Below are 10,286 nucleotides of genomic sequence, written 5' to 3' on the forward strand. Positions count from 1 at the left end.
GGTGGCCGGGAGTGGCCACTGCACTCCAGTCTGGGTGACAGAGTGAGACTCCAACTCAAAAAAAAAAAGAAAGGAAAGAGATATTTGCAGTGACAGAACCAGGCAGTTCTGAAAGATGATCCACATTGATTTAGTTCTGAAATAATTAGCTCTAAGGAAATCTCATGTAGAAGCCCAGGGTATCCAGAGTTTCTGGAGTCCCACATGTGAAGGGGGTGGTAGCCTGACCTTGTCTTTTCACCTCTGTGGCAGCCAGCCCCTCAGGGTCTCAGGGACTCTGAAGACTCTGGTCTGTCCCAGAGTGGAAAAGGACCAATCCAGGATGGCATGAGTATCTTTGGTTGAGGCAGGAAGGGAAGCCCAGCTTGTGTGACCCAGGTAGCAAACCCACGGACCTTCTTCACAGTGGAGTGCATGCCCTCAAGCCCCTCAGTACCTCAGCATCATACTTTTCATTGATAGCAGGCTCGGTGGTGACCAGCTTCATCCTATTGGCAAATCTCAGTGAAGAAAGCTGAAAACCAGACCAGGTAGATATCAGATGGCTTCTACCAAAGTGAGACCCCATAGATTAGTCTCAGAGACCCTGCCAGCCCTTTCCTAGCTCTTTGGGCTGCTTTGTCCACACTGGTTCACTTCCCTTAGGGGCCATTGGTCAAAGGGACTCTTGGCAGTGGGGTGGGGAATGGAGCAAGGAGAGCAAGAAGTTGACACAGGGCACATATTGCACCCTGGTCTTCGTTACATAAACAATGAGGATACATATGGAACTATTTCTTTATCCAAACCTGACCATCTTCTATCTCCATGCCTTGTCCAAGTGATCCCAGGCTAAGGGCCATTTCCTTGCTTACACTCTCCGCTTTCCCACATTCTAATTTCCCTCCAAGGCCAGCTAAAAACTACTTCCTTCCTGAAGCCCTCCTGGTTCTCCTTCACATAAAAGGTCTCTGTCCCAATCAGGTTCAGTGCCTCAGCCTGTAATTCCAGCACTTTGGGAGGCCGAGGTGAGGGGATTGCCTGAGCCCACAGGTTTGAGACCAGCCCATGCAACTTGGCAAGATCTCATCTCTACAATAAATCAAAAAATTAGCTGGGCATGGTAGCATGTGCTGTAGTTCTGGCTACTTGGAAGACTGAGGCAGAAGGATCACCGGAGCCCAGCAGGTCCATGCTGGGATGGCCATAAGTGTGCCACTGCACTCTAGCCTGGGCAACAGAGTGACACTCACACTAAAAAAAAAAGTTTTGTCGCTTCCACAAACCACTGTGTGTCCCTTCAAGAGGGTGGCCCTTGCCCTCCTTCACACGTTTTTCAAGGTCTAGATCAGTTATGTCCAACAAAGATATAATGCAAACTACATATGCAAGCATTATTAAATTTTATATTTTCTTTTTCAAGATGTGGGGTACAATTTGGGACTAGGTATACAAGTGGTCATCATACAGATAAAGTTTGGGCCTCTCTTTGGTCCCCACTTCACCTGGTTTGAGATCAGGTACCCTTATTAATGTTGTGTCTCCCCCCCAGTTTTATATTTTCTAGTAGCTGTATTAGAATAGGTGAAAACAAGCAGGTGGAATAACTTTTAATATATTTTATTTAAACTTTAACCTAATATATCAAAAATATTATTTCAACATGTAATCAACATTCAAAGATTATTGAGACATTTTACATTCTTTTTTTTTAGACTAGGTCTTTGAAACCTGCTGTGTATTTTATACTTGTACTGTATCTCAGTCTGGACCAGCCACATTTGAGTGCTCCATAGCTACATGTGGCCAATGGCTGCCATAGTAGACAGTGCAAGGTCTAGCCCCTGAGCAGCATCTGCTCACACTTTACTCTGTTAAGACTCCCCAAGCCATTGCTGAGGGGGCAGATGCTCAGACCCTCTGTGGAATGGACTCTGAGGAAAAGGGCAGTTCTGCTGCATTTCTGGGGCAAGGATCTCCACTCATACATGCTGAGAAACACTGTTGTAGGGCATTGCCCCTCTGGGTGAGGCACCTAGACACAGCCCGCAGGCCTCAGCCAAAAATGTCCTCCCTGCCATCCACAAGGGGTCTCTGGCTGGGAGGATGTGACTAAGTGTGAGCTAAAAGGCCTCACTGTCAGCAGAGATGGGCCCCTACGAGCCTTGTTTGTCCTCAGGGACTTCACTACTGCAGAGCATAAGGCCATGTCAGGACAGGATGGGGTCCTGGACCCCTGCACTCTCAACCATCCTTCAGCATGGCTTATGGCTATCACATTTGACTTCACATCAGACATCTGGGGCCTAAACCTCCCAGACTGTCGCCAGAAGCACCTTGGCCTGCTCAGTCCTTCATTCTGACATCTAATACCAAGGTATGATAGAGCCAGCCCTTTTACAGCTCTTGCTGTGGGTCAGGCTCAGCTCTAAGTGTTTTCAGTGTGTTAACTCATTCAATCCTCACAACTTCTTTTAAGGTAGGAGTATCATCAGCCCAGTTTTGTAAATGAGGACACCGAAACACAGAGAGGTCAAGCAATCCACCCAAGGCCACGGGGCTAGTCAGTGGTAGCACAGAAATTCAGCTCAGACATTCTGACTCCCGAGTCTGTGCTCTTCACTGCTGGGAGGAGGACCTATATGAAACCCTTTTTAGTGCCCTGGGTGGGGGGTGGAGTAAGGCCTGGGAGAGGCCACAGTAGTGTTTTGCCAAGTGATGGGGAAAGGATAAGGGCATCCTAATGGAGAGACAGTGTGCCTCAAGAGTGAGGGAGGTGAGAGCCACGTCAACATTTTGGGGGGACTAAAACAATGAGAGGGAACCACAAGAGCAGGCCCAATGGATGCTGGCAATGGAATGGAGAAGGGCCTTGAATGCCCGGGGAATCCATTTCTCCCACACAGCCAGCAAGTGGCAGGTGTGTGGTGAACACTGAACTTGAATGGACAGAGGCATTGGAATGTACTAGTGAGCCTGTGCTACTCAGTGGCAAAACTGAAAAATTCCACTCAGCAGAGTTATAAAATGTGTGTGTGGTTGGCCTCTGTGTCTTTGGCCCCATCACTTGTGAGTAAAGATATTTACAAAACAAGTGGAAACCACTAGGAAAGACAAATCCTTGCACAGAAGCATGCTCTGGAATAGACTGCGGGGTCTCCTGGGCCCACAGAGGGGTGTCCAGAAGAGGGGCAGCCAGCCTGGGACAATTACAGCTAGAAGCCATCACACAAGCAGACACGGGAAATGGCACAGATGCTATGCCCCACTGCACCACGTTAGACAAGGGGTGGAGGGCTCCTCCTTGGCAGTCCTGAGAGTCCAGCCTCAAACCATGCTGAGACTCATATCTCAGTAAAGGGACCCTGAAATGAGAAAGTAGCCTTGGAGAGGGGCTGGGTCACTCCAGCGAGGCCCTGAGGAAAGACTGAAAGTCCTCTTCCTTGGGCAGTCTGGTCTAGTGGTTCAGAGCTCAGCCACTGATCTCTGCATGACCACCAACAGATACCATACTTCTCTGTAGATTGAGGAGACTTATCCGCAGGGTCACTGGGAGATAGGGATGATGTGTGCAATGTGCTTTGTACAGAGCTGGCCCACACAAGCCCTCAGGAAGAGGCCCTTGTCATTAAAGATGGAGTCAGGCTCTCCTGCTCCAAGCACAGCAGCAAGTGTGGCCACTACTCCATGCTGTGGTTACACACACATGTGTATGTCATTGCATAAAGCAACCCAATCCATGACAGGAACATTATTAGAGTTTCAAAACATTTCATAAGAGAATGATGAGCTTCCACACCCCTAATGTCTCTTTGTCCCAATCCCCCAAGATGCATCCAACAACTTCTCAGGGCTCTGTGGGTTCAGTCCTAGGCAGAGACCCCGAGTGGTATGGGAACAAGCCCTTGGGGACTACAGGTACCAGGAGAGTGGCTTCCTGTGCTGTGACCATCTCTGGAGTGGGGATAAAGGGAGTCAGGGAGCTTCTACTGTCTTGGAGGACATCTTTCTCAACAAGGCAGCCAGGAGGCCTGTTTCTTGTGGCTCCTCTTGGGGTTCAACCGCGCTTTATTATGCCATGAGACCAGAAGGTTCCTGAAACCTACCCCTGGGGATGCTGCCTGCACATAAGCTGAAGCTCGCTTCCCTGCTTACCAAGTCCCAGGGTGGCAAATGTGTGGCAGGAGTCCTCTCCCTGGAAGCTGGGACAGTCCCTAATGCACACAGCTGGGAGGCCCTGCAGGTGTGTCTTGCCTGGTGGCATTCCTGGAAATGACCTGCTTCACCTAAGTGGATTCCCCAGATGACTGAAGCTTACCTTAAACATCTACACATGAAAAGTAAAATGTCTAATGACAGTTTTCCAAACCTGTTTTATGTAGGATGGGTGGCACTTCTGAGGAAGGTGGGAGAAGCTCAGACTGGAGGTGCCCAGCTGTATAGACTTACCTGTGTCTCTGTGCTGGATTCCTATTCCTGCCTCTGATTCTCCCCTCCCCAAGGCATCCGTGTCCTACCACTGGGTTAATCTCTCTGAGTCACGCCTCTGACCACAGCCCTCCTCTACTCAAACCCTGTGGCAGCTGCAGTCACTTACAGGAGAACAGCCAAGTCCTTAGCCTGGCTACCAGGGCCCATCCAGCCCCTGAAATTTCTCTTCTCTTTCCTGTGCCTGCTCTGCAGTAGGCAGAGCTTTTGGGTGAGTCTCACCTCCAGTCCCTGATACCTCTGCCAGGAGGTACCTCTGCCAGGACATCCTCTGCTCAACCTGCCACCACTTCCTCAACTCCAGCCAGCTCAGTGCCCACCTTTCCCCACCCCAGCTTCAGGGAAAATCTCCCCTCATCCCCCTCACCAATAGCATCCTCTGAAGGTCTTCTCTCCATCTGGGTCTCACATTACTTAGGTCATGGCTTCACTCTCTTCCTGGTTTGGGAACTCTGAGGCCCAAGGCCATGTATGACTCGTTTGTACTGAGCTGTCCCCCTTACCACTGAACACATGGCAGGTGTGTAATACCTATAAGGTTCATGCCAGCCTTATAGCCACAGTCTGGAAGCCTGTGGTGCTTTCAAGATGTTTAAACATGTGTGATTATGAAGTACAAGTGATCGACTGTCCTTCTCAATCCCAATTCACAGGAGCAGCACCCCAGAAAACCTGGTCCACACAGCTAGCTCTCAGTCATCCCTCCTTGTGTAGTCCCTCACCCCAAGTTTGCCTCCTGCCTTGCCCTCTGCCTCTCCACAGCTTACTGCTCGGTGTTTGGATCTTGACTCTGAGCCCCCCTCAGCAATTGTTCTCATGCTCATCCCCTGGGTCCCTCCACTCTTGCCAATAATTGGCCTGTGGCCACTGTGCCAGTTTAGCCAGCATGGAACCAGCCTCTCCCTGCCCTGGCACTCATGAGGAGGGATTCCAAGCTGGTCATATTGCTCTCTTCACATACCGTTTCTTCTAACTGGGCAGCTTCTCCATAGATGTTTGTCACAAGGACCATATTGCAGTTTCCCCCTGCAGAAATCAGGACACAGAAGGGCCATAACCATGTGGTTTTTTGCCAAGTGACTCCCTTGGGGCTGGTGGGGTCTGTTATGGACTGAATGTCTCTGTCCTCACAATATTCATATGTTGAAGCCCTAACCTCCTGTGTGACAGTATTCGGAGGTGGGGCCTTTGGGAGGTAATTAGGTTTAGATAAGGTCATGAGGGTGAGGGCTCCATGATAGGACCAGTTTCCTTATAAGGAAAGAAAGACTAGGGTCTTTTCTTTCCATGTGAGGATGTAGAGAGAAGGTGGCCATCTGGAAGCCAGGAAGAGGGCCCTCACCAGGAATTGAATCTGCTGGCACCCTGATCTTAGACTTGCCAGTTTCCAGTGGAAAACAAATATCTGTTCTTTAAGCCACCTAGTCTATGGTATTTTGTTACAGCAGCCTAAAACAACTAAGACAGGACCAGAGAGAACATATCCAAGCAAGTATAAGGCAGGGAGGTAAGGGGAGGAGAGAGGGAAAGTACGAGGCTACCAGATATACCTAAAGGAAGAGCTAGGAGAGAACAGTAGAGGAGACATGGCAGGGCAGGGAGAGGCAGAGCCGGGAGACAGGTGCGAGCCAGGGCTTTGCTCATGGAGGCACCTGTTAGCAATCAGACACTAGTGATTCTGTTGTCAGGCTTAGCATGAAGGCCTGGGTTCATGGGGATGATAAGATACAGCCCCTGCTACCCTGTCCAGGAGGCTGCAGGGGAAGAAAAGACATCATGGGAGAAGCCCTCTTTCTGGGTCTTCAGGGCTATAAAAGATTCTTCCAGCTGGCTTAGGGTTAAGGGGAAAAGAAAGGGTGTTCCCAGAGGAAGTAAAAGCTTAAGTAAATGTTCTGAGGGGCAAACAGCATGGCATGTTCAGGACACAAGAAGAGGGCACTGTGCTTGATTCTGTCTTTTCAGGTGTGTCTCAAGTCACTGTGAAATGGCTGCAGATAAGTCCATGCCACCAGGAGGGAGCAATTCTGTTATCACCAGTAGCAGACGTGCCAGGCCTATCCTCCCCAGGGACAACAGACCCTCCTACTTGGGCACCAACCACACCACCTCACCTAACGAGTCCTTCAGGGCATGGGTGAGCTTGCACTGCCGGAAAGGGATGTGGTCCCGCTTCTGGTCTCCGAGGGCAATGATGGCCTGCTCCAGGAATGACAGCGACTTGTTGATGTAGGTGGCTTCCTTCAGGACTCGGCCCTCAGACTACAAAACAAAGGTCAGTTCTACTTTGGATGGAATGGAGGGGTTGCCCCCACTAAAAATGGCTGCCCTCCTGGTTTGGGGTGATGCTGTAAGTCTGTGGTCAGGCCAGAGCCTCTTTCCCAGAACCAGGGTCTTCCTCAATGTCATGGGATTTTACTCCATCTTGGACAAATAATGGCAATGCCAAAACTCATATGAATAAGTGAACATTCATGAGAATATTCATGTGAATATGAATACATACATGAATATCCATATGAATACTCAAAGTTTCACACTAACATAAATACTTGTATAGTACTTGAGCAAAGAATCCTGTGACTATTCACACAAACACTCATATGAACACACACAAATACTCATCTGAATACTTTAGTGAATACTTGTGCTAATACTCACACACATATTTATTTAAAATAAAAAATATTTATTTGAAATAAAACGCTCATGCAAATACTCATGTGAATACTCATATTCATACACAGAGAAATGCCAGCATGCAATATTTACTGAGCACTTACTGAGTGCCAAGTACCTTGCTAGGAATTTAGGGGGCAGTATCTCATTTAAGTTTACCCGAATTAGCCAGGCACAGTGGCTCAAGCCTGTAATCCCAGCACTTTGGGAGGCCAAGGAGAGAGGATTACCTGAGCCCAGGGATTCGAGACCATCCTGGGCAACTTGGTGAGACCTCACCTCCACAATATATCAAAAAATTAGCCGGGCATGGTAGTGTGCACCTATAGTTCTGGCTACTTGGAAGGTTGAAGTGAAAGAATGGCCTGAGCCCAAGCGAGTCGACCCTGGGGTGGTTATGAGTGAGCTATTGCACTCCAGCCTGGGCAACAGAGTGAGACTCTGACTCAAAAAAATAAAAATAAAAATAAAGTTTACCCGAATCCTTTGAGATAGAAACTGCCCTTTGGGTAATAGCCATCCCACCTGCACTAATTCTGTCCCTCTAGCAAGCCCACATGCTCCACTTTGCCTAGCTCAGGACTGTACTCACAAATACTCTGTGAGAGACAGCCCATGTACGCAGGTACTATGCCAGAAACAGGGCACATGAGTGGTTGATAGCAACATCTTGCCCCCACCACTTACCCCAGACTTCCCCAGCCTCTCTGAGCCTGCCAGATCCACCAAGTTAATTTTGGAAGTGATGTACTTTTCATCTGATAAAGTTCGAGAATGGGCCTACAAAACATCCAGACAGAAGTTAGACTGTCACAGGGAGAAGATTCTTATTAGCACGCCCCTGGAAACTGATTGCCCCTCCTGGGATGATCAAAGAGCTTGCACCTACCTCCACATAGATGGTGAAAATGCAGTGTGATCTGGAAGAATTTTTGTTCATTGTGTGGGAGGCAATAATCCTATTAGTCTCTCCCTGAAGAGGAAGAGAATCATAAATGACATTTTGAAAAATTAAAATAATAAGGCATCTGGGTCATATTTCAATTCCACCAATAGTTACACAGGTGCCCTCATATCACTGCAATCAGCTGGATCTTCCAGGGAAACCTCTTTTATAAACTACTAGAAAGGGAGGTGAACTAGAGTCTGTATCTATACTTTCACCCACTGTTGGGGATGTACAAATTCTCACAAACTTTTGGGATAGGTTCTATTAGTGGCTCCACTTTTAGCAAACTGGGACTAGGAGAGATTAATTATTTGCTTAGAACTAAGGCTTCATAACTTTAAAGAAACCTGAATTAAATCCCAAATCCTCTACCTTTTGCACTGATCTATCCTCAGCCCAAAACATGAAGGAGGCATCCATTTTCAGCAATATAATGGACTGAGTATTCAGAAACCCTCTTACTGCAAAGCACCTGAAATTGATGGGTAGAATATTTAAAGCTTCTTTTTGAATAAATGCCTGAGGCTGCAAAAAAGTAAAAGAATTACCCAGGAGTGAGACACAAAGTGGGAGCAGGAATTCAGGAACTGCAGGTAAGAAGCAAGGTTTTTATTGTCCTGAGGGCACCTGCAGACTGGTGCTGAAAGGCAGTTCTCTCTGGATGATTTCTCTCTGTTGCTCTGAGCAATGACACTAACATGTTATAGATGGAGAATGTCTCCTTTCCCCCCTAAAGTCATTTACTCTTCACATTCTGAGAGTGGTAGACCTATCTCCTCCTCCAACTCCTTCCATCCCCCTTTCCCCCTTCCCACTCAAGCCATCTGTTCCCGCTCAAAAGGCGATAAAATTTATCTTCTTCTCCCAGAGCCAAATGCTTACATTCCAAGTTAGAGACTTTCCCCTTTTCCCAAAAGAGGATTTGCTTACTCCAAAATAAAAGCATGCTTTCTGCCATTCTGCCTTCTCTCCCTCCCTTCCTAGACCCCTCAATTTTTTTTCTCTATTCTGACAGAGGGAAAGCAAGGTAGATGTGCCAGCTTCTATATAAACTCTGGGATTCATAATTTTGGAGTTCCTCTCCAATAGTACATACACCTGCCTCCTCCAAAAACATGTCATATCTGCCCTCACTAGGTTGCTCCCTGGTGGGTTGGATATAAAGATCCCATGCTATGCTAGCCACTATTACTGCTGTGAGGTTATGAGTAGTAAAGGTCTGATTTCTAATTCAGAGGTCTAGTGTTTCTCTCCAACCCCCTGCCCCCTGTCCCCATCCCCACAAACTGTTGTTCTGAGCAATGAAACAGACATGTTATAAAGATAACATGTCTTGGGGGGTGTGTGTGTGTGTGTGTGTGTGTGTATGTGTGTGTGCGCGCGCGCGTGTGTAGGAGGATTCAACACCTGTTAATTCAATCATGCAGGTGAAGGCAGAAAAAACTTTGGTTGCACTCAAGGGAGGTATCTACTAATCCATGTCCTTGAAGGCTATTGTCTTTGGCAAAGGAGAAGTAGAGGAAAATCTGATGCAGAAAGTGGAGAGCAAGAAAACTATGTCTGTCAGCATGGGCATTGTCTCAGAAAAGAAGGGGTAAAAGAAACATGTGTCCAAGACGTCACAATCCCAACCTCGACCAAACACAACACTGGGGCACAAGTACTGTATATGCTTCTTTCAAGTTCTGACAATGTTAAATTAAACAAGTGATTTGAAGAGGTCATGGATTAGTAATGTCCCTTAGGGTCCTAACCCCAAAACAAAACAAAACCTCCCTAAAGTCCTAAAGTGCTCTTTAAAATCCTCTCTAAATATATTCTCAACCCAAGTCTCAAAGAATGCCTACTGACAAAGGCCCACGGGAGCAGAGCATATAATCCAATCACAAAACACTTGGAAACAGGACACCCTAAGAGTCAGTTGAAACAACAACTTCAGAACCAATCCTCAAAAAAAGTGTAATTCCCTGGTGTGGTGGCTCATGCCTGTAATCCCAGCACTTTGGAAGGCTGAGGCGAAAGGATTGCCTGAGTCCAGGGTTCAAGACCAGCCTGGGCAACTTGGCAAGAGCTCATCTCTACAATGAACCAAAAAATTAGCCAGGCTTGGTGGCACATGCCAATAGTTCCAGCTACTTGGAAGGCTGAGGCAGAAGGATCACCTGAGCCTAGCAGGTCGAGGCTGCAGTGGCTA

The 10,286-nt window shown here is 47.7% G+C and overlaps 1 protein-coding gene across 2 annotated transcripts in view; it reads right to left on the reverse strand.

Moving 5' to 3' along the window:
* LOC103273789 (kinesin-like protein KIF9) overlaps positions 1-8,119 on the reverse strand; it is a 33,684-nt gene extending 25,565 nt beyond the window's left edge. For both annotated transcript variants that reach the window (XM_008071236.1, XM_008071235.1), the window contains exons 1-5: positions 8,033-8,119; positions 7,831-7,923; positions 6,579-6,726; positions 5,429-5,493; positions 437-514 (exon numbers count right to left, since the gene is read on the reverse strand). In XM_008071236.1, coding sequence (XP_008069427.1) covers positions 437-514; positions 5,429-5,493; positions 6,579-6,726; positions 7,831-7,923; positions 8,033-8,083 — 435 coding nt within the window. In that variant the 5' untranslated portion in view covers positions 8,084-8,119. The remainder of the gene's footprint in view (positions 1-436; positions 515-5,428; positions 5,494-6,578; positions 6,727-7,830; positions 7,924-8,032) is intronic.
* Between the last annotated feature and the right edge of the window lie 2,167 nt (positions 8,120-10,286).

This window comes from Carlito syrichta, unplaced genomic scaffold (genome assembly GCF_000164805.1).
Source record: "Carlito syrichta isolate Samal-C Ts95f unplaced genomic scaffold, Tarsius_syrichta-2.0.1 Scaffold314220, whole genome shotgun sequence".
In the NCBI taxonomy this organism is placed as follows: Eukaryota; Metazoa; Chordata; class Mammalia; order Primates; family Tarsiidae; genus Carlito; species Carlito syrichta.